This window comes from Doryrhamphus excisus, chromosome 11, assembly GCF_030265055.1.
Source record: "Doryrhamphus excisus isolate RoL2022-K1 chromosome 11, RoL_Dexc_1.0, whole genome shotgun sequence".
Lineage (NCBI taxonomy): Eukaryota > Metazoa > Chordata > Actinopteri > Syngnathiformes > Syngnathidae > Doryrhamphus > Doryrhamphus excisus.
The window spans coordinates 14,803,142-14,828,017 of record NC_080476.1 but is presented as its reverse complement, the minus strand read 5'-3'; the positions used below and the strand labels follow the sequence as shown (position 1 = coordinate 14,828,017).

The window sequence follows — 24,876 nt, the reverse complement described above, 5'->3', positions numbered from 1 at the left end:
TTGAACGACTCGTTCATGACTCCACCACCACCGCAGCCATTCCCATCTCCCCCAATGCAATAAACCACAAGCACAGGGAAATTATGTTGACACATTTTTATTCCTAAAACAGAAGCCACAGCCTCAACTGTTTGGCATGGCATTTATATATATAATTATTTATATAGATTGCAGTTTTGGTTTTTGTGTCTAAATGTGTGGTATAAAATACTATATACAACAATGTACCTCTTTATTAGAACACAGTGAAGTTCATTGCTGTACAATTCCTATGTAAGCTACAGCTTTGCTGTAAGTCATAATTCTCCACTTTTTCTGTACATCGTGACAATACAAATAGTCTCTCTCCGTTACAAAAAAATAATACTCTAAAAGCAACCTACTGGGACCTTATTTTTGTTTTTATATCATTTTTTTTGTCATTAAGATGATTACATATATCTTAGAGCCGCTGCTTTCAAGCAGGAAGGTGGTAAAAACCTCTCACACTCTCAATATATATACTGTGTGTATACACATACAGTATACATATATACAGTATATATATATATAAGATTAAGAAATAAGACAAATAATACATTTAAAAACTTACAATAAATAAGATGCAGGCATTTTGTTTGGATATGATTCCATCCAAAAAGGAATATAATAAGGAATTTTGGGTTGTAAAACCAAAAAATCCATTGTGAAAGTTGCTTCTTGATCGAAAATACGTCCCTTTATCTGTTTGTTTACACGAGCATCATCGTTATTCCCTTGTCTCTTGGCGTGTGTCTTTCAGGGAGGAGACACTCGCCGCTTATTTTATTTGGATTTTCACAGCACACCAAATCCTGTCTGGGAATAAATAAGATCCGACGCCGTACTCCGGTCTGATGTGTTGTCGCTTTGCATATCCCTGGGAACGTCTCTCCACCGCGAGCGGCCGGCTACAACAAGTTCATGATGAAGTTGTAGATCTGGTTGAGCACCACGAAGTGAATGGGCAGGCATGATCGCCGGTCCTGCGTCGCCGGGTCACATGTCAGCCAGGAGAGGGCGTTGTATTGCTCCAACACAAATCTATCAATGGGGGGACAAGATAAAAATCGTTTTAGGGAAGGGGTCTCAAACTCAATTTACCTGAGGGGCCACCGGAGCTAGGTTCTGGGTGAAGCCGGGCCGCACACACACTCAGATATTTGTATTCTTGCACAGTTGTGCAGCGTTTTTCTGTCCTTGTTAGACCCAGTTTGTGCTGGGAGTAGTTAACAGCATGGTAAGAGATTCTAGTTTTAGATCATCTATTAGCCTTATAAAATGATGAGCTTTGATTAGCAGCCATACCAGGAGATTGATGCAGAGGACTGACAGTTGTTGCTCGTAGGCCCCAAAAATGTACATCAGGGGTCTCAAACACACGGTTTGAGGGCCCCGCCTTGATATGAAAGTTTAATGTTAGTGCGGCCCCGCGCAAGTTTGATATGGATGCTGTATGGTATTATGTACCCAGAAAAAATTATTACGTTTGATTAATGTTCATGTTAAAGGTTAAATAACTGTTAATAGTTATCCTCCCTATCCGTGTGGAAGTGGTAAGTTTTTGGCTATTTAAGTTTAAAGGAAATAACTTGAAGGCTACCGTTTAGGTGGCTAGCTCTCTAGTTTGCGAGTTAGCGTGTGTCTCAAGACCCTGCAGTTGCGCAATATGTTGTAAATAAAAAGAGTATAAATGTGACTATAGTCGTGTTTTGTCATGTCTACAGGGCTCTAATAATGCTTTGTTCATTTTAATCTGAAAAAAATCATTTGTCTACCCACCAACTATATGTGGTTTCTTAAGTTTTTATTATTTGACGTTTTATTATTATTATATTTATTTATTACTGATTGATTGATTTTCTTTATTCTTGATTTGTTTATTTATTTTTCATCTTATTTTGTGTAGAAAAATAAAAAGTAAGATATTTGAGAACAGTGGAATGTTTTATCAGAGCTTTTCTTGTAGAAAATTGGAACCAAAGCAAAGTTTTTTTTAAATGTTTTTGTTTTTAATAAATGTGTTTTTTTTGTTTTTTGGAAAACCTGATGCGGCCCAGTCTCACCCAGACCCGAGCTCCAGTGGCCCCCAAGTAAATTGAGTTTGAGACCCCTGATGTAGCTCCTTCTTTGAAAATCATCAGATTAATTTTAATCTTTGAGGAGGATGACGTCAATGCAGTCATTCATACAATGACAAAAATTCAGCAATTTGAGTTGCGGTGGCGTTCTTTGCTTACCTGAGGACATCTGAGGTCTGATTGGAGTCGAGAGGATGGGAGTGTTTGCTGTGCAGTAGCTCATCCGATTGCACTGAAGACACATGGAGGTGCAAAGAGGCCTAACAAGGAAAGAGTGCCAAGTATATTAAAATAATTCATGAACCCCCCAATAAAGGACTAATTTGTGAATTAAAACTGTTTTCTTATCTGTGCATTTCTGACAAATCTAAATGAATCTAAATGAAGTATCTAAAAGATGGGAATAATGCAGCGCAGTAATAACCATAACCGAGGGTGGAATCGAACCCTGGTCTCCTACTACTAAATTATGCAAGCATTAAAAAGCAGCTTTGTTCCAAGCTGCAATCACACTGATGAACGAGCTTGGAAGCAATTTGCATAGCAGCTTTCATTTACGCTCTTCCTGTTTTAGATGAGTGAATTCCAACGACGAGGACGCAAAAACCCCGCATCCCGTTCAGAGCGGCCTTTTTCGGGTCAGGGAGGGGCCGTCCTGTCTGTGTATATTTGGCACAGGTTTATTATTGTACATTCGTATGAGCCTTCATACCTTGAGGCAAAGGGGGCACTGGTTCTGAGCCTGTGGGCACGCTGACCAGAACCAGTGAGGTAGCGGTCCGGCTTTGGCCGTGGACACAAAGTAGCCGAGAGCGAGGGGTTGCTGCAGGAGATTCGGCACCTCCTCGCGAGACTCCATGCGGTCCGCACTCTGGCCCTGCGGATTGCATGAATTCTGGATTAGTTTTGTGAGGTTTCTTACATAACCGGATGAGAGGAAATTAGGTACAAGTCCTGATTCCAAATTGCAAGAATTGACATTATGGATCTTAAGAAGGTTCTCAGTAGAACGTCAAAATGTTCCTCATGACTGAAGGCCATCCTGCATGTTCCACTGATATAAATCCAATTGAGATCATTTGTGGCTGGATCGGCGAGGGACGGTTACAAAAACCGGACATCAGTTCCGGAGAGGAGATGTTCTCCGTGAAGCCATCTTCGCCACCTGGAGCAACATTCCCATTCCTGGAACCACTGTGTTCACATATTATTTCTATTTCAGGGGTTTTATTTTTCAGGTTTTTATTTTTAGCTATGGTCTTAAACTTGAAAAACGTAAATTCTTGCAATTTTTCGATTGGTCCTGAAATGATCATGAAGACAGGAAAAGAAGAACGAGGGTGGTGTTACCTTGCCGCCATCACCTCCGTGGTGGTAATGGGAGCCGGGGGAATGCACGGGTGACGTGGTGGGGGAGATGTTGATTATGTCGGGGTCTACCAACTCGTTCTCTGGATCCAGCAGGTCAAAGATACCCATGGCGTCAGGGCAATCTGCGTAGAATAGGAGAGAAGTGTTTTTTTTTTGTTGTTTTTTTTTTTTTAAAGAAGAACGAAATTCCAAATCAATTCCAAACTTCAGTTCTGACCTGTGGTTCCGTTGAGGATGTCGATGTTGGGGTCGATGTTGGTGTAATTGGAGCTGGCCACTTGGACAAAGGCAGAGGTGGGGAAGACCAGGATGTGAGTGCAGGAGGTGTCCTGGGGTGTGTTCAGCTGGGGCGTTTGCATGTTTAGGGTGGTACTGCGGCCAAACACCGAGCCCGTTGACACCGAGTCTGATGGGACAGAGATGAAGACGGTCAGAGAGCTGTTCATTAGGAGAACTTAAATGAATAAATAAATAAACGTATTTTCTGGACTATAAGTCCAAATTACTCCACCCCACGCCCTCCCCTCGGTGTGTCCACCGCGCTGTGATTGGTCACATTCTCAAGTGCTCCCGAGGATGGCTTTGCGTCATTAGAAGCGAGCGTTCAATACAATAAGCCACACAATCAAAGCGTGCTTATGCACAAACACATGCAAATGTAACATAGTCGAGGCATAATCGACATGAGCGCTCCTCCCGCCAGTTATTAATGACCACTGCAACCCTGCACAATATAAATATATACCACTAAGACTCAAAGTAAGGCACACAATCAGAGGCTGCTGGCACTTTCTGGTGCGCAGATACACGCAACTGAAACATTGTTGAGGCGATGTGATCACTCCTCCCACCATTTATTAATGATAACTGCCACCTGACACGAGAAATACATACAAAAACCTACAATAAGCCACACAATCAAAGCGTGCTTATGCACAAACACATGCAAATGTAACATAGTCGAGGCATAATCGACATGAGCGCTCCTCCCGCCAGTTATTAGACCGCTGCAACCCTGCACAATATAAATATATACCACTAAGACTCAAAGTAAGGCACACAATCAGAGGCTGCTCGCACTTTCTTGTATGCAGATACATGTAACTGAAACATTCTTGAGTTAATGTGATCACTCCTCCCACCATTTATTAATGATAACTGCCACACTACACAAGAGAAATACATACAAAAACCTACAACAAGCCACACAAAAAAAAGAAGCGAGCGTTCAGCGGAATCCCGAACTTCCAAATGCGCAAACCTCATTATCTGACGAGCAGCGATCCACACTTTGGACACGGACCCCCACCCCCCCTCCTCTTTAACAGTTACTAACAGAAATGATTTTCTTCACGCTGGCATCACTCAACACAATCCTGGTAGGATGCAGCGACAATCCCCCCCCCGCACTGGTTTCCCAAAATAAACCCATCGATGGAGCTCTCCGTCACACGGCATTGAGATCAATGGCCGTCTGAGAGGTGGAGCTTTATGAGTGAAAAGGTACACCATCTTCCCTGTCATCAATCTGCCGTGGACCAGGAGGTGACAAGCATTGTGATGCGCCGCTGCCATCCATCAAGCCGCAGCGCCGTGCACACACACACACACACACACACACACACACACAAACACACACACACTTAGACGCGTCCGCAGAGTAAGCCGACTCGGACGAGCGGGACACGTTGAAACGGATAAGTAAATTCATGATCTCCGTCTGGTACGCACCCGGCATGATGATGAAGGACCCCTGGGGCTCCATGGCAACCAGGCACACACTGAGGATGCTGGGAGTATCCGAGGTGGAGATGCCGCACATTCGGCACATTTCCTTCAGACGACGGCTGAGTGACTGGAGGTTTCTTCTGCTCAGCAGGATACTCCAGTCTGGCGGGTCGGGAGGAGAGAACGCAGGCGATGAATGGAGATCGAACACGTCTGGAAAATGCGGCGTCACAAAAGCAGTTCCTACCTTTCAACTCTCCGTGTCCTATCCTGCCCAGTCGACCAATCACAACCCTCCAGGGAACTGATGTCATCTGGACGAGACCTAAGCACCAATCCCACAACTTCTGCAGGCCGAGGCGTCGGACTGAACCCTTTTTCCTTCTGGCCCTGAGCAAGGCAACAAGGACGCATATGTAATTATTTTGATATATCATAATAAAATCATAAGATTTTAATCAAATTAATCACTTTTCAAATTAATTCATCACGATTAAGGAGGCCTTTACAGATGCAGCCGCATCCTTTTGTTATCAAACTGGATGTCTGGTTGCATTGGTTTATGGTTGGCTACTAAATAACATATTCATTCATTCATTTTCTACCGCTTATCCTCACAAGGGTTGCGGGGGGTGCTGGAGCCTATCCCAGCTGTCTTCGGGCGAGAGGCAGGGTACACCCTGGACTGGTGGCCAGCCAATCACAGGGCATATATAGACAAACAACCATTCACACTCAATGGTTGTTTGTCTATATGTGTCCTGCCCTGGGATAGGCTCCAGCAAACCCAGGCAACCCTAATGAGGATAAGCAGTGTAGAAAATGGATGGATGGGTGGTGTTTTGGATTAAAAAAAAAATTATTCATTCATTTTCTACCGCTCATCCTCACAAGGGTCGCGGAGGCGCTGGAGCCTATCCCAGCTACTACTATATTGTGGAATATGAGTGTAAAGTTGACTATAGGGGTGTTAGTTCATGTCTAGAGGGCTCTACTAATGTTCATTCATTCATTCATTTTCTACTGCTTATCCTCACAAGGGTCGCCTATCCCAGCTGTCTTCAGGTGAGAGGCGGGGTACACCCTGGACTCGTGGCCAGCCAATCACAGGGCACATATAGACAAACAACCATTCACACTCACATTCATACCTATGGACAATTTGGAGTCGCCAATTAACCTAGCATGTTTTTGGAATGTGGGAGGAAACCGGAGTACCCGGAGAAAATGGCCGAGGGTGGGATTGAACTCGGGTCTCCTAGCTGTGAGGTCTGTGCGCTAATCACTCGACCACCGTGCGTCCCTAAAATAACATATATTCCTACTAATTTGAAGTGTACCTGTTGGGCACGTCGATGCTAATGATGCAGGTCTCCAAGAGTTCCCCGTACTGGTCGGTGCACGTCGCAAGGAGCCAGCGTTGGTCGTGGGACAGACAGTAGCCAACAAACAGCACGTTGTACTTTTGCGATGCCTCCCCAAACGTTTCCCCGAGCTCCGTCTGCTTGTCCTTAACGGGGGCGAGGATGAACGGAGGCGTGTACAGACGCAGACACTCTGGTCTCTGTATAAAAGGAGAATGAGGGGGATGAGTAAAAAATATAAATAAAAATTCGACATAGAACTTGAAGATAATGTACATTTGTGTTTATACTACAAACGTCCACCATCGTTTTCACACTTGGGTGGTCCTCGGTTTATGGCGTTCTGTACTCTCGTTCATCAAAGAACGTCATTTAAGGCTGTAAACATGAGCCTTGCATGAGAAGTAGTTAGCGTGTGTTTTCTCTTCGCCGGCGCAAGAATAACACCAAATTTTGGCTTTTATTATGTCTCTCAAGCGGCAGTGTGCCAAAGAAAAGGAAAGCCATCACCATGGAAGTGAACAGGAACGTAAAAAGCTCAGGAGACGAGAAACACCCATCATTAACCACGTATACATGGACCCAAATATTCCAATAGCCACATATACATGGACCCAAATATTCCCAAAAAACTGGCAATACGGAGTTATTCCAACAAGTGAAAGAAAAACTCGGGGAAGTCGGTATCACGTGATGTTGATGTTTACGTTTTACTGGGCATGCCCCATTGACTATTCTGTTGGATTATAGCGCCGCATGTAGACAAGAGATTGGAATATTCCTTTCCATGGATACCATTGTTTTCGGAAAGGTCATTCGGAAAGAGAAAAACTCCTCATGTAAACGTGGCTAATGTTGGACCGTTTATCATTAAGGATAAAGATTATGGGATGCTAAAGGGTTCATGGATTCTGTGAGACAACCACAAGCATAAAAGCAATTTGCAATGGTAACGTTCATCTAGAACTTACTTTTCTTACAGATGGATTACAGGAAACAATAAATAAATATATCCCAAAAAAAGGTCTCTTTTTTTTTACCTCAGAGCTTTTAAGTGCCGTGTCGATGGCTAGTCCAGGGCCAAAACCCGTCAACGACTTGACATTGGTGGAAGTGGGCAGTGGCCGCCTGCACTGAGCAAAGACGGAGAAGGCTAAGGACTTAAGGTGCTGGACGTAGATATGTCGGTCTTCCCCTCGTACGGGCTGAAGCAGGTACTGGCAGGGGACAATCTGTGGGATTAAAAAAATATATATACATGTCATGGTATATGGTAATGGTTTTATTTCATTTCAACATGCATCAGATGACAATTGAATGCATCACATAATCAGTTCACAGTTCCACATGTCCAAAAGGAGTAGGAAGAAGCAAAGCTTATTAAATCCTACCCCTGCATCTGGTACTTTTACAATCAGTAACTGTTACATTTGTTCACTTCCTGCTTTCCTAATATTATTTTATTATAAGTTTTTTTGTCACGTACCGAAGTACGAGGTGATATGACCATACAATGACATAATGGGTACCATAGTAACCGTCAATATAGTGATATATAGTATTATTATTTTTTTTAATTTTAATTATTTTTTTTAAATTAAAAAAAATTATTAATTTTTTATTTATTATTTATTTATGTATTTATTTTTTGTCACGTATGATATGACCATACAATGACATAATGGGTACCATAGTAACCGTCAATATAGTGATATATAGTATTATTATTTTTTTATTATTTTTTTATTTTATTTTTTTAAATGAAAAATTTTTTATTTTTTTTAATTTATTATTTATTTATGTATTTATTTTTTGTCACGTATGATATGACCATACAATGACATAATGGGTACCATAGTAACCGTCAATATAGTGATATATAGTATTATTTTTTTTTTTTTAAATTTGTAATTAATTTTTTTAAATAAAAAAAAATTATTAAATTTTTTTATTTATTATTTATTTATGTATTTTTTTGTCACGTATGATATGACCATACAATGACATAATGGGTACCATAGTAACAGTCAATATAGTGATATATATATATATATATATATATATATATATATGTATATATATATATATATATATATTTATGGTTTTAAATTATTTTTTATTAAAAAATTATAATTTTATTTATTTTTTGTCACGTATGATATATGTATGACGTATGACGTACCATAGTAAGTGTCAATATAGTGATATATATTATTATTATTTTTAAAAATGTTTTTAATAAAAAAAAATTTAATAAAAAAATAAAAAAATAAAAATTAAGATATTTGAGAACAGTGGAATGTTTTATCAGATATTATTATTATTATTTTTGTTTATATATTTATTTTTTTGTCACGAATGATATGACCATACAATGACATAATGGGTACCGTAGTAACAGTCAATATAGTGATGATATTATATATATTATATATATATATATATATATATATATATACATACATACATACATATATATATATATATACATACATATATATATTTTATTTTTTTAAATGTTTTTTAATTATTTGGTGTGGAAAACCGGAACCAAAGTACTGAAAAAGTGTAGGGTATAGCAGAAGCAATTTTTAATTGATTGTTTTTTTCAGTTTTTAATAAATGAGTTTTGGCTTTATTTTGAAAACCTGATGCGGCCCGGCTTCACCCAGAACCTAGCTCCGGTGGCCCCCAGGTAAATTGAGTTTGAGACCCCTGGACTAAAACATGAGCTCCACCATTCCCCCACTGTCATATTTTTTTATACACTGCATATGTAAAAAAGCGTCTCTTTTATACCCGAGTATACACGCCTGAGTATACAATCACACAGGATAATCAGGAAGTTGTCTCACCTGTAAAAAAATGGAGTTGCGAATATGTGCGGGAAGCAACTGAAGCATCTCAAGGTAGCAACGTAACAACCCAAGCGTCCACACGCTCGAGTGGGCCGGCGCCGGGCCCGGCCCGCCTTCAGACTCCTCGTAGCTAAAGGGATCCACAATGTAAACAACAATGGCAGGTGGGTACGTGACGGCGTGGGACTCGCCATCTGTGGGCACGCCGACCTTGTCCCGTTCCAAAGTGCTGTGGGCATGACAGAAATCAGAAGTCCATATGAGGAAAAACTGTTAGTGCGACCGGTTGTACCTTTCTGGGGGTTCAGTGGGGGGCTGGCTCTGGCTGTTGGAGTTGTCCCCCGAGGTGGTACTATTCTGGTTCCCCGCCTGCTGTCCCAGCTGTCCACTTTGAGGGCCGACTCCCTGGTTTTGGCCGCCCACGCTTGCAAAGGGGGCAAAAGAGCCGGCCTTGGCAGACTGCATCCCGCTGCCAGACTGCCCAGATGATGTCATCACCAGGCTGTTGGACGAGACCGAGCCGCTTCCGGACCCGCTGTTGCTGTTGGAGACCAGGGAGCCGTGCATCGCACCCTGGTGGCCGACGGAGCCGGGGGCAGAGGATGACTGGTTGGACGACGACGACAACGAGGGAGCCGGCTGCGTCAGGAGGGAACTATCCAATGGTTGTGATGCGAGGTAGGGAGCTAAAACATAAACAAACGAAAAAAAAGATGGCTACATTACTGGATTAGTAATATTATACACTTGCTTTGATTGGATAGAAGCTCGACTCCTCTCGGCTTCGCGGTGTGGGTCAAGAGCGAGCTAGCAAAGCCCGGCGAAATGAGCAACAGACGCGGAACAAAAAAACAAAGGCGGCAGATTGGCGATACTCACCGAGGTTGTGGCGGCACACTTGTGCATAGAGTTTGAGCTTTGTGAAGGCGTCGTTGTTGCCGCTGGCAGCCTTCAGGAACCAATCGCTGACTGGCTCGTCCGCCAGGCTTTTGGCTCCGCTGCCGCCGACGAGGACGATGCCGTCAGGGTAGCCTTTGGAAATGGGCCGATGCTGGCCCAGTCGACACGACTGTAGAAAAGTGTAGATATACATAATATAGATAGATATACATGCTATATACAATAGGCAACATACACCCTGGACTGGTGGCCAGCCAATCACAGGGCACATATAGACAAACAACCATTCACACTCACATTCATACCTATGGACAATTTGAAGTCGCTAATTAACCTAGCATGTTTTTTTTGGAATGTGGGAGGAAACCGGAGTATGATGGTCGAGGGTGGAATTGAACCCTGGTCTCCTAGCTGTGAGGTCTACGCGCTAACCACTCCACCGCCATGCAGCCCTTCCTTTCATTATGTCTACTATATTGGGGAATATGAGTGTAAAGTTGACTATAGGGGTGTTAGGTAATGTTTAGAGGGCTCTACTAATGTTCATTCATTCATTAATTTTTACCGCTTATCCTCATGAGGGTCGCGGCGGGGGTGCTGGAGCCTATCCCAGCTGTCTTCGGGCGAGAGGCGGGGTACACCCTGGACTGGTGGCCAGCCAATCACAGGGCACATATAGACAAACAACCATTCACACTCACATTCATACCTATGGACAATTTGGAGTCGCTAATTGACCTAGCATGTTTTTGGAATGTGGGAGGAAACCGGAGTACCCGGAGAAAACCCACGCATGCACAGGGAGAACATGCAAACTCCACACAGAGATGACCGAAGGTGGGATTGAACTCCGGGTCTCCTAGCTGTGAGGTCTGCGCGCTGACCACTCCCCCACCGTGCAGCCCTTACTCTCATTATGTCTACTATATTGGGGAATATGAGTGTAAAGTTGACTATAGGGGTGTTAGGTAATGTTTAGAGAGCTCTACTAATGTTCATTCATTCATTCATGACTGCCATTTTACTGTTAAGTCCGTGCACATCAACGATAATTTGTCCGGTCCAAACACTTGCCCCGCGTCAGCCTGCCTTACCTCATAGACGGCTGTGAGGTCTCTGAAGAGGCTCTTGGCACCGCTGAGGAGAGCTTCGTTGTCGGGACACACCACCAAATACCCGACGTCCCGCTGGGAACCGAAGGGATCCAGCAACAGTTTCTCCCAGTAGGGTAGACCGAAAGGGGACAGCACGACGCAGTCGTACTCGTAACCCACCAGGAAGGTGGGGATGGGGAGGGGCTCGGGGGACTCGTCGGTGCCTGTGAGCAGGAAGCAGAGAGAAAACAAGTGAGCGAGTGTAACAATTGAGTAGCTTCCAGTCTTTTTTATTTTTATTTTATTTTTTAATCCCTGTAGTGCATCCGATTGGAAGGTCACGAAGCAATCGATTCTAAATGTCAGCACGGCGAAACCCAAAGTATCCATCACTAATCATAAACTTTGATGTATTTTTCAGACAAAACGATATCAGAATCACAGCAAGAAAAAGCTCCTGATTTACCGTATGAGCCGCGTCCGGCCATCTTGTGAAACTGCTGCCAGGTGAGAGGGCCCTGAACGCCCCACGACCGCACCGTCCTTTTTTTCTGGATAGCGTCTTGGAGTACAGGCTGAAGAGACATCAACACTCTGAGAACGTCCTGAGAACACAGCGCACTCACGTCCACTGCTGCAAAACACATGAATATAGGAAATGTTTAGGAAAAAAAAATAAAAATCAAAAAGTTTCATTCATTTAAGAATTGCCGTGAATTCCGACGTGTAAACCCGATGTGTCCACGTCAAAAAGTGGCATATTGTGGTGCGCATTAGTCTGCGAGGACCAATTACTCTGTATTTTGACAGGAGCCAATCAACCCATTTGAAATTGGAGTTAAAACATTAAATTCATCACACAGCAACTTAAAACTCCTTTCGTTTGAATAAAACCATTTCATTGTAACGCAGAGAAAATATTGGATTGGCTGTAGTCCTGGTCCAGAGTGCTGCCCACGCTTGGGATGTTACTGGTGGAAGAAAAAACAATGTTTTTGTTCATGTGACAATGTTTACTATGAAATAATGCAATTTTTCCATCGCGGAAAAAATATTAATCAACCAGGATTTGAGTAAAAAGTGTCAATTATTTGTGGGGGGCCCGCCAAAAATACATTTGGGCCGCCACAGATGTCTAAAATTGCTTATATCGTATTATTATTTGACAGGAGCCAATCAATCCATCGGAAATTGGAGTTAAAACATTAAATTCATCACACAGCAACTTAAAACTCCTTTCGTGTGAGAAAACCATTTCATTGAAAAGCAAAAAAAATGTTGGATGGTGCTGCAATGCTGTGTATGTCCACCAGAGGGAGCCAGAGGGCCCAGAGCCCAAAACCCTGAGGGAAGCTGACGTCATTGCAGCACCGCAGTGAATCCATAGGAAAACTTTCAAGTGCTGTTTTTTTGGTTTTTTTTAACTCACATTGAGACATTTGTGAGTCAGACTGTTATGTTGGTGTACTGGTATACCGTTATACTGGTATACTGGTATGATGACCTGCAACTTCCAATGGGTTGACAAGCATGTGTGTGCACTGATAGCTCGTGATCGATTCCTGCCAAAGAGCCATCGTTTCCTCATTGTAGTATTTAAAAAATAGTAGTTAATTTTTTTTTTTACCGTAGATTAACTCAAGATTAATTCTTACCGTTTTGTTTAGACCAATGGTGCAGACAAGTGCTTTTGACCAGCCCCTCATCCACCTTGCCCCCTGACATGTTGTCCATGAACTGCCTGCCGTGCTCCAAGGCCATGTAGCAGTCACTGTGAAAGTCCCTCTCCTCCACCCGAACGCAGGGGGGCGCGGGGCCACCCTTCAGTCCGTGTGCCACTACGTCATCCAGTCCCGAAATAGGCGAAAAGGGGTTTGTGCACTGGTCCTGCAGGAGAAGAATGAGCTCATCCGGGACGTGGTCTCCCCTCCAGATGCTGGTTCTGTCCAGCGAGGAGAGGCGGAGCTCCTCAAAACGCCTTTCCGCCTCGCGGCTGGTGTCCGTCCCCCGGCCGATGATATCCAGCTCGTCCTCCACAAAGAGTCCCGAGCCGTTGCCGTAGCGGCGGTTGACCACGGCGCTGAAGCCGCAGCTGCAGGGTTCCTGGGCCTCGCCGACGGGGTCGCTGAGGTAGACCCCCACGTCTGCTCCTTTGATGTTCATGTTGCAGACGCAGATGCAGCAGCTGTCAAAGTTGCAGTCCTTGAAGAGGTTCATCACCGACTCGGACAGGATGAGAGTGACGTAGAGGCTGTGAGCCTCGGGGATGGAAGGAACGGTGGCCGGCTCCACCGAGTTGAGCGGTCTGCAGGTAGAGGCGGTGGAGGCTGGCGAGTACAGGTCCGAATTCTCGTACTTGAGTGAGCCCTGGACGCTGGAGGGGCCTCGGGGCGTGCGTGGGGTGCGCGGCGTACGCGGGGTGGGGGCCGAGAAACGCGGCGTGGCCGGCGAGGGCAGGATGCCGGTTCCACTGTTGCTTGGTGGGGCGCTGTTGGACATGAAGGGGGTGTGAGTTTGAGGGGTGTAGGCCTGGTTGTAGTCCTGGTCCAGAGTGCTGCCCACGCTTGGGATGTTACTGGTGGAAGAAAAGACAATGTTTTTGTTTTCAATGAAATAATGCAATTTTTCCATAGCAGAAAAAATATTAATCAACCATTATTTGAGTTAAAAGTGTTTCCCATACATTCAATTATTTGTGGGGGGCCCGCCAAAAATACATTTGGGCCGCCACAGATGTCTAAAAATTGCTTATATTGTATTATTATTTGACAGGAGCCAATCAATCCATTGGAAATTGGAGTTAAAACATTAAATTCATCACACAGCAACTTGAAATTCCTCTCGTTTGAGAAAACCATTTCATTGTAACGCATAGAAAATATTGGATGGTGCTGCAATGCTGTGTATATGTCCACCAGAGGGAGCCAGAAGGCCCAGAGCCCAAAACCCAGAGGGAAGTTGACGTCATTGCAGCACCGCAGTGAATCCATAGGAAAACTTTCAAGTGCTGTTTTTGGGGGCCCGCAAAAAATACATTTGGGCCGCCAAAGATGTCTAAAATTGCTTATATCGTATTATTATTTGACAGGAGCCAATCAATCCATTGGAAATTGGAGTTAAAACATTAAATTCATCACACAGCAACTTAAAATTCCTTTCGTTTGAGAAAACCATTTCATTGCAATGCATAGAAAATATTGGATGGTGCTGCAATGCTGTGTATGTCCACCAGAGGGAGCCAGAGGGCCCAGAGCCCAAAACTGAAGCTGACGTCATTGCAGCACCGCAGTGAATCCATAGGAAAACTTTCAAGTGCTGTTTTTGGGGCCCGCCAAAAATACATTTGGGCCGCCACAGATGTCTAAATCTAGATGTCTTTTTATGTCTACTATATTGGGTAATACAAGTGTAAAGGTGACTATAGGGGTGTTATTTGATGTCTACAGGGCTCTAATAATAGTAAAAGCTGTATTTTAGCCTTGTAGCATGCAAAAAACATGCAACAAAAAGTTGCAAATTCCTTATGACGAAAACCAAAAAGCTTAATCAGACTTTTCTGAGTTTTGCGTTGTGGCCAATTATTAAATTAGATGACATCATCTCGTCCACAAAAGCAGCATCGTTATTCTGGGTTTGATGCCGGAGTTCAGAACCTGGCATAAATTATGTCTTAATTCACTTCTTCTTCATCATCCTTCAGAAACAAAATGGAGTCAAATGCAAGGTGAGTGAGTGAGTGATTTCTAATTCATTCATTCATTCATTCATTCATTTTCTACCGCTTTTCCTCACGAGGGTCGCGGGGATTTCTAATTCAATGACGTTTAAAATTTTTGGAGGATTCTTGGATGAACACGCCGGGAAAAGAAACGGGCCAGAGCGCTGCGGCACGAGGCGGTAGGTCTCAAAATCCGAACAGACTCGATGAGGTATGGGCTTATTTTTAGGCTGGCTCGCTACCATCAGGAAGCAGTTGGAGCTCATCACGCCGACGCCCCCCCCCCCCCTTCCCCCGGAGCTGTATGTGAGCAACAACACCTGGCACTGGCCCAACCGGAGGAAGTCCCTGCCTTACTTTACAGCCCCTGCAGCCAGGGCACGTTCACGACGGGACGGGGTCTCCGAGGCGGCGCGGACGCGTTGTTAGAAGATTGTTAGTCGGGATTGTTTGGACATTGGCCAAGTTGTTCCAAGTGCACAACTTCGCTCCCTCGCTCCCTTCCTCCCTCTCTGCACCGCTCAATGTAACACACCAATGCACTCCAATTAAAGCGTCATAATCAGAGCCTCATGTATAACAGCATTGATACACAAGTAGAACAGGGATTATTATAATATATATTGTAATATTTCAACTTTATTCTTAAAAAAAAATCTATTTCTTGTCATATTATGACCCTATGCTCCTATTTTAACTTTATTCCCATAATAGAACTTTCTCTACAAACTAACTTTCTAAGTTTTGATACTCATAATATGACTTTTAGGGCGGCACGGCGGTCGAGTGGTTAGCGCGCAGACCTCACAGCTAGGAGACCAGGGTTCAATTCTACCCTCGGAGTTTGCATGCTCTCCCCGTGCATGCGTGGGTTTTCTCCGGGTACTCCGGTTTCCTCCCACATTCCAAAAAAAAACATGCTAGGTTAATTAGCGTCTCCAAATTGTCCATAGGTATGAATGTGAGTGTGAATGGTTGTTTGTCTATATGTGCCCTGTGATTGGCTGGCCACCAGTCCAGGGTGTACCCCGCCTCTCGCCCGAAGACAGCTGGGATAGGCTCCAGCACCCCCGTGATCCTCGTGAGGATAAGCGGTAGAAAATGAATGAATGAATGAACATTAGTAGAGCCCTCTAGACATGAACTAACACCCCTATAGTCAACTTTACACTCATATTCCCCAATATAGTAGACATAATGAGAGTTAGGGCTGCAAGGCGGTCGAGTGGTTAGCGTGCAGACGTCACAGCTAGGAGACCAGGGTTCAATTCCACCCTCTGCCATCTCTGTGTGGAGTTTGCATGTTCTCCCAGTGCATGCGTGGGTTTTCTCCGGGTACTCCGGTTTCCTCCCACATTCCCAAAAAAAACATGCTAGGTTAATGCTACTCTAAATTATCGTTGATGTGCACGGACTTAACAGTAAAATGGCAGTCATGAATGAATGAATGAACATTAGTAGAGCTCTCTAAACATTACCTAACACCCCTATAGTCAACTTTACACTCATATTCCCCAATATAGTAGTAGCTGGGATAATGAGAGTAAGGGCTGCACGGTGGGGGAGTGGTCAGCGCGCAGACCTCACAGCTAGGAGACCCGGAGTTCAATCCCACCTTCGGTCATCTCTGTGTGGAGTTTGCATGTTCTCCCTGTGCATGCGTGGGTTTTCTCCGGGTACTCCGGTTTCCTCCCACATTCCAAAAACATGCTAGGTCAATTAGCGACTCCAAATTGTCCATAGGTATGAATGTGAGTGTGAATGGTTGTTTGTCTATATGTGCCCTGTGATTGGCTGGCCACCAGTCCAGGGTGTACCCCGCCTCTCCTAAACAAGACAGCTGGGATAGGCTCCAGCACCCTCCGCGACCCTCGTGAGGAAAAAGCGGTAGAAAATGAATGAATGACTAAAATGAACAAAGCATTATTAGAGCCCTGTAGACATGACAAAACACGACTATAGTCACATTTATACTCTTTTTATTTACAACATATTGCGCAACTGCAGGGTCTTGAGACACATGCTAACTCGCAAACTAGAGAGCTAGCGACCTAAACGGTAGCCTTCAAGTTATTTCCTTTATACTTAAATAGCCAAAAACTTACCACTTCCACACGGATAGGGAGGATAACTATTAACAGTTATTTAACCTTTAACATGAACATGAATCAAACGTAATAATTTTTTCTGGGTACATGATACCATACAGCATCCATATCAAACTTGCGCGGGCCGCACTAACATTAAACTTTCATATCAAGGCGGGGGCCTCAAACTAGTGTCCGCGTGTTTGAGACCCCTGAGTTACAGGATGTCTAATTGAAGCACATAGTACACACAATAGTGTTCTGGAGTCAGTAAACCTTGTGTTGCCTGGATGCGGTCCAGGGTCCTAATTTACAATCGGCATCCGTATGGAAGGATCTTCTGTTTTAATACGAAGCACATAGCTACTTAAAAAAAAAACGCACTAATACAAACTCAGGCCTATTGAACCTTTGCAGTGATAACGAGTGTTTAAAAACAACACATCTTTTTGACTCTAATTTCCTTACAGCGGCTCAGGAGGCAAAACGCCTTGGAAAAAAATAACAAGAGGCGGGTAGATACCGATTTTAAGGGCAAACAAATGCAGATTAGAAAACCGCGTTTGCTATACCGCGTGGTTGGAAATAAGCAATTAACGTACAGTCACGCTCGGTGGCATTAATATAAATACAAATATCACCATTTCTATCTCGGTCTATGCGAGTGATTTTGAAATTGGGATGATTGTGTGTTTGGGGGCGGGGGTGGGGGGGGTGTTGTTGGCACAGATGGCAGCGGGTTTCTGTCTGGCTGAGTGTCAAAGTCAAAATGAGTGACAAAGACATCAGTTAGTAGCTGATAACTGAGATGTTCATCATTTGCCTGACGTACGTGTGTGTGTGTGTGTACACATGGCATGATCCGGCGTTCCCGGGAAAAGTCGTCGACATGACCGACCATTGTATGAACGATTCCAACGACGACAATAACTATAGTTTCAAAAGCACACATTCGCGTAACGCTCGGAAATACGCGGTGCACTCGAACGCATCATCACCTCATTCATCATTTTTGCGTCGGTTCTATGAACAAATAAACCACATCCACACGCAATTGTGATGATTCAAGGACTCCCTTGCCGGTATCTATCTATAGCTTCCCGACTGGAAAGGAACCACTTTCTATTCCTTGCAGGGGGACTGAGTCACCGACTAGTGTCGGTCCAGTCTTAGTCAGTGTTTAGTGTGAAAAAACCGAATCGTCTGAAATCCAGAGGTTCTGTACTGTACTATTTTTCCACCTTTAACGTGCAAATCAATGCCAAATGTGGCCCGCAGGACACTAGTTTGAGGCCCCCCGCCTTGATATGAAAGTTTAATGTTAGTGCGGCCCGCGCAAGTTTGATATGGATGCTGTATGGTATCATGTACCCAGAAAAAATTATTACGTTTGATTAATGTTCATGTTAAAGGTTAAATAACTGTTAATAGTTGTCCTCCCTATCCGTGTGGAAGTGGTAAGTTTTTGGCTATTTAAGTTTAAAGGAATGCGCAAAATAAAGTTGCGCAATATGTTGTAAATAAAGAGAGTATAAATGTGACTATAGTCGTGTTTTGTCATGTCTACAGGGCTCTAATAATGCTTTGTTCATTTTAATCTGAAAAAAAAATAATTTGTCTACCCACTAACTATATGTGGTTTCTTACGTTTTTATTTTTTGCGGTTTTATTATTATTATTATATTTATTTATTACTGATTGATTGATTTTCTTTATTCTTGATTTTTCTTGTAGAAAATCGGAACCAAAGTTTTTAAAAATGTTTTGTTTTTAATAAATGTGTTTTTTTTTGTTTTTTTTGGAAAACCTGATGTGGCCCAGTCTCACCCAGACCCCCAAAGTAAATTGAGTTTGAGACCCCTGCTTTAAATAGATGATTAGATGAGATTGTTATGGAAGAACTACCTCATCCCATCAAACACATTCAAGGTCGTCTAACCAGGAAGGGTCTATGTGACCTCAATAAATGGTTTCTTTGGTTTAGTTTTAATTAAATAAAAAAAAAAAGCATCATACCTGTCTTTGTTGAGGATGGTCATGACAGGCATGGGGTTGAGCATCTCCCTGCCCATGGTCCAGCTTGGTCGGTAGACGCAATCCTCTGGTAGCTTAATAGGTGGGAGACACTGGCTGGGCAAGGACTTCAACGGTGCAAACATGGAGCAGCCCACAAATGCCTGGCAAAGCTCTGGCTTGTACACAAATGAATAGTCCTGCAAAATGCACAGAGGGGTGTTATTTCAAATTTAGAGGGCTCTAATGCTTGAAATGTATTTGTAAGCCGGTTTTCTCCATTTTTTTTTAGTCAGGAACGGATATTTTCCTGAAACTTAGCTATGTTATTTTGCTGATTACTAAACCTTTTTTTTTCCTGATGAAAGACGGGAGATGCACGGTGGTCTAGTTGTTAGCGCGCAGACCTCACAGCTAGGAGACCAGGGTTCAATTCCACCCTCGGCCATCTCTGTGTGGAGTTTGCATGTTCTCCCTGTGCATGCGTGGGTTTTCTCCGGGTACTCCATTTTTTCCCACATTCCAAAAACATGCTAGGTTAATTAGCGACTCTAAATTGTCCATAGGTATGAATGTGAGTGTGAATGGTCGTTGGTAAAGTGACTATGGGGGTGTTATTTCAAATTTAGAGGGCTCTAATGCTTGAAATGTATTTGTAAGCCGGTTTTCTCCATTTTTTTTTAGTCAGGAACGGATATTTTCCTGAAACTTAGCTATGTTATTTTCCTGATTATTAAACCTTTTTTTTTTCCTGATGAAAGACGGTAGCTGCACGGCTAGGAGACCAGGGTTCAATTCCACCCTCGGCCATCTCTGTGTGGAGTTTGCATGTTCTCCCCGTGCATGCGTGGGTTTTCTCCGGGTACTCCGGTTTCCGCCCACATTCCAAAAACATGCTAGGTTAATTAGCGACTCCAAATTGTCCATAGGTATGAATGTGAGTGTGAATGGTTGTTTGTCTATATGTGTCCTGTGATTGGCTGGCCACCAAGTCCAGGGTGTACCCCGCCTCTCGCCCGAAGAATCCAACCCTGACAGACTCTTGCGGTATTAGCTGTAATATGCTAAAGCTAATGAACACGCCGAAGACTCACCTTGACCTCGGATGGCTTTGGGCTGCAGAAACTCTCCTCCACCTCGATCTTGAAGTGACCTCCAAGGGTTTGGGTTCCATCCAGCGTGGTCATACCAGGCGTGGGCTCCATGCTGCCGTACTCTTTGCTGCACATGTTCATGGGCGAGTAGCCCATGATGTGCTGCTCAAGGGAGGGAGGAGTGGGAAACATCTGGTGTAGGTCTGCCGAGCCTGGAAGGGTGGACGGACGGATGGACGGCCACGACACGGTTAGTATGCAGTATGAAAAATGTACTTTTACTTCAGCCAAGCTTTTATTAGATCTGGCAAATATTTACTGTACCAGTTTATCCACGGTGCCCCTAAGGTTTGGACACAAAGATGCATATTTTCCAGAAATGAAATGTAATTCAATTAGAATTGGAACAAATAGCATCTTCAATATGATTGGTCATGTTTGCTGAAACAAAAATGGATGCAATACCTTTGTGTAGAATCTAGGAACACCCTTTACACCCCAAAAAAATTACTATATTTTATACTTAACAATAAAACCATACATTTATATTAATATATTACAGGCTTACATGTTGCAGTTTTCATGTCATTCTAAGGCCGATTAAGGCAACGTATGTGTAAAAGCAGCCTTAATAAAAGTAAAAAAAAGTAAAATATTGGCTGGCCACCAGTCCAGGGTGTACCCCGCCTCTCGCCCGAAGACAGCTGGGATAGGCTCCAGCACCCCCCGCGACCCTCGCGAGGAAAAAGCAGTAGAAAATGAATGAATGAATGAATAAAAGAAGAGAAACAGCAGCTGCAGACATATTTTTCACCACTAGGTGGCCAGGCCCTAGACGATAACGTTAGTAGCAAATCGCTATTGTTAGCTGACAACAAACATGGCTAATGTGAGCACAAGTGGGTGGATCATGCAGTTTGAGGGTTAGATCGACCCCCCCCCCCCCAAATGAGGCTGACGCATACTCAGAAATACTAACATGAAGAGAAGGAGTAAAAATACGCACTGATACAGGATACAGGGTCTAAAGTGGATGGCTTAGGTTCCTTGCTGCCAAATTTCTCTTCCGTTCCATTCGCCGGTCGTCTGGAACTACTCTGTAAAGGACGGGGGTGGGGGTTGGGGGGGACAAATCACTTTTCTAAATCCTTACAGCCGTGGGTGAGTAACAAAGATGAAACAGAAAGTAGCAAATTTTGCCAAGCCAACAAAGACAACGTCTCACTAACCGCCAGTTCGTCTTCGTCCGAATTGAAGAGGTTGTCCAGGTCGTTGATGGACACCACCAGGTCGGTCTCGTGGATCAGGCTTGTCGAGGCCATGCGGTTCTGAGCAGCTGCCCGCTGAGGATCTGCATGCAAAGATTGTAGACTTTAGAATTTCCACTAATCGATACCAAGAACCGATTGGTTATTTAATGGCAGACATTCCTGTGGCCCAACAAATGTGTCATGTAATGGTAATAATGGTAATGGTAATGGTTTAATTTCATTTGAACATGCATCAGATTACAATTGAATGCATCCCATAATCAGTTCACAGTTCCACATGTCCAAAAGGAGTAGGAAGAAGCAAAGCTTATTAAATCCTACCCCTCCTTCTGGTACTTTTACAATCAGTAACTGTTACAATTGTTCACTTCCTGCTTTCCTAATATAATTTAATTTTTTAAATGTAATTTTGTTTAATTTTATGTAATTTTATTTTATGTAATTTTATTTAATTTTTATTATTTATTTTTTGTCGCATACAAATTCATTTTTTCTTAAAATAAATTAAATAAAATTACATAAAAATAAAAAAATAAAAATAAAATGAAATAAAATTGGATTTTATTACATTTTCATTATTATTATTATTATTTTTGTCACATAAAGGCATATTTTATCTTACCAAAGATAAAATAAAATAAAATAAAATAAAATAAAACTAAATAAAATTAAATAAAGTTATATAAAATTAAATAAAATTGTATTTTATTTCATTTTTATAATTTTTTTTGTCATATACCGAAGTAGGAGGTGATATGACCATCCAATGTCATAATGGGTACCATAGTAAGTGTCAATATAGTGATATATATATATATATATATATATATATATATAGCACATCATGACTGGTTCAAGACTCTTCATCCTTGTATTTAGCAAACATCAACTGCTTGTATTGTTTCTTGAATTAATATTAATATTTGGTTATTTTTATCCTTATGCATTATTATTTTAGCTGTTTGAAGATGAACTATATCAGCAAGTTGAAGTATTTGTGATTTTAGAAATAAGGAGTTAGTATGTTCTCTGTAGGCGGCATTATGAATTATCCTTACTGGCCTTTTTTGCAGTACATTTATAGCTGAGTGAAGATTGCTTTTGTAGTTATTAGCCCATATTTCCCACACAATAAAAAAGTTGTGACTGAAACATCACAGCCAAATTACATTCCTGACATGTAAACAAAGGCCAAGGTGCTCGGTTATTTACGGATTCTGAGGTCGCTTGTGTGTTCATGCGTCTAACAGCAGCCAAATCATGCAAATATTGGATAAGAAAATAAAAAAAAAATTCTTACCATCTAATGGACCTGATCCTCCATCTTCACCCTATTAGGAAAAGTGAAAAAAGAAAAGGTTAATGAGAGGAAATAAAAAGCCACCGATTACAGCACACATACATACAATACTCTTGTACTTACATTTCTTTATATATGATATGATATCGATCTCAATGACATATTACTGTGCAATATCTCATCAACCTCCATGTGCAATATTAAGGGCTCTAAATGCAATAGACAGTAAACCTCGGATATATCGGAAATTCGCTCACAACGGACAGATAAAAAAGAACCGTTTTTTCTGTAATGCATTTCCAATAAAAATTCATTGCATATATCAGATTTTTTATAACGGATTTCGCCTATTTCGGACAAAATCTCCAGTCCCGTTCCAATGCATTTCCATTAAATTTCCCTCGCATATATCGGATGGCCGCATCGTGGCGCTCCGATTCGCCAAATCGTGACAGGCCGCTATACGACGTCATTTGCAGCGTTTGCAGCGTTGCCTGCGCGTCCAGGTACATTGGAAACATAGTCAAGGAAGTGCCTTTTTAGAACGGATAAAATCCGATTTACACATATACCGGATATAAATCCGATATATGCGTAAAACGGACATTTTCCGGTATACGCATATAACGGATTTCGCTTATATCGGACAAAACCAGTGGGAACAATTGAATCCGATATATCCGAGGTTTACTGTATAACTCTGGGAAAAACTGTTGATTAGCTACTGTTGTGTAGCGAAGCCTGATATTTACAAAGCTGTCCCCTGGGAAGCAGTAATACTGCATACACAAGTAATCCTCCATTTTTCATTAACAATGTCAGAAAATCCTGAAACCTCAAACGCAACCGTCTCTTCTCTCAACGGGGCGGATTATTTTTTTTTTGCGACACATATTACTATTTGTTATTAAATCATCATAATTGCATAATCGGGGGGGGGGGGGGGGGGGGCTAAATCCACGTGGAGGAGGAGAATTTTCATTTTGACATTCACCTTGGCAGAGCGTTACGGGATGCAAAGACACACGGCAGCTCGCGTTAGGGATTATTGCGTCCTGAAATAAAAGCCTGTTGTTGTGGCGATCAAGTCTCACCAAACATGACAGTGACATTACTGACAAAATAAAGGCATATCTTAATCTTAATATTTGATGGGGAAATACACAAACCATAAACAAGCAGCAAAAACATATTCTTTTTTAAAAAATCAATGAATATTCCAATTTGTATAACATTGCATAAACAGTTAAAGGGGGGGTTTGTGACAAATGAGATTCCCAGCGTGAATCAGAAGGAAATCAAGATCTCAGAATGGCCCCTGAGGCTCCCACTCGGACATCATCAATATCTGTGAGGGCTTGCCTTTATAGCATGTGTGTGTGTGTGTGTGTGTGTGTATGTGCAACAGGAATGTTATGCGCCAGGTATTGATTTGATTGTGCTCCGAGGTTTTTTTTTTCTCAGAGTAACACGGGCTTTAATCTGAAGGCCCGCCGCCGCCGCTCCACAACGGCGCACAAGCGGGGTCAGGATCTATACGTGCAAATGGTGCTTCGACTTCCTTACTTTTGACACCTTTGCTCGTAAAAAGTAATAACAGGCGGACATAGTCTGTTAGAAGAAGACGTCGGGATTACCGGAAGTAGAAAAAAAGGACATCAAGATGTTGACTCTGAGTGCCTCCCTGCTGTGGAAACCAGTTGTTGTTATTTTTAGCGCAATATTCCTCAAAATGATGATGATCATCGATATTTTCTACTTCTCCCGCTCCCTGCTCTCAGCCTGGATGAAGTGTTTCCCTCTTCTAACATTTCACACAAAAAGCCTCGATAATGTGACTCGGTTTTGTCAATGTTATTCATCGCGATGAGTTGTTGAAAAGTTGTCAAATGTCTTTTTTTTTTTTAGTCGTACTTGTGATCGCCGGCACAGCCTTGAATTTTATACGACTTCAAGAAGACAGAAAAAATAGTACACGC

The 24,876-nt window shown here is 42.7% G+C and overlaps 1 protein-coding gene across 2 annotated transcripts in view; it reads right to left on the bottom strand.

Annotated features, from left to right (window-relative positions):
• Positions 1 to 12: 12 nt before the first annotated feature.
• The window catches only part of med13a (mediator complex subunit 13a), a 92,310-nt gene continuing 67,446 nt past the window's right edge, over positions 13 to 24,876 (bottom strand). For both annotated transcript variants that reach the window (XM_058088326.1, XM_058088325.1), the window contains exons 12-31: positions 22,898 to 22,928; positions 21,556 to 21,677; positions 21,333 to 21,423; positions 20,327 to 20,538; positions 19,236 to 19,432; positions 13,070 to 13,989; positions 11,881 to 12,048; positions 11,415 to 11,638; positions 10,300 to 10,489; positions 9,713 to 10,106; positions 9,418 to 9,649; positions 7,603 to 7,794; positions 6,539 to 6,762; positions 5,446 to 5,588; positions 5,202 to 5,360; positions 3,688 to 3,876; positions 3,450 to 3,592; positions 2,812 to 2,976; positions 2,259 to 2,359; positions 13 to 1,062 (exon numbers count right to left, since the gene is read on the bottom strand). In XM_058088326.1, coding sequence (XP_057944309.1) covers positions 930 to 1,062; positions 2,259 to 2,359; positions 2,812 to 2,976; positions 3,450 to 3,592; positions 3,688 to 3,876; positions 5,202 to 5,360; positions 5,446 to 5,588; positions 6,539 to 6,762; positions 7,603 to 7,794; positions 9,418 to 9,649; positions 9,713 to 10,106; positions 10,300 to 10,489; positions 11,415 to 11,638; positions 11,881 to 12,048; positions 13,070 to 13,989; positions 19,236 to 19,432; positions 20,327 to 20,538; positions 21,333 to 21,423; positions 21,556 to 21,677; positions 22,898 to 22,928 — 4,230 coding nt within the window. In that variant the 3' untranslated portion in view covers positions 13 to 929. The remainder of the gene's footprint in view (positions 1,063 to 2,258; positions 2,360 to 2,811; positions 2,977 to 3,449; positions 3,593 to 3,687; positions 3,877 to 5,201; positions 5,361 to 5,445; positions 5,589 to 6,538; positions 6,763 to 7,602; positions 7,795 to 9,417; positions 9,650 to 9,712; positions 10,107 to 10,299; positions 10,490 to 11,414; positions 11,639 to 11,880; positions 12,049 to 13,069; positions 13,990 to 19,235; positions 19,433 to 20,326; positions 20,539 to 21,332; positions 21,424 to 21,555; positions 21,678 to 22,897; positions 22,929 to 24,876) is intronic.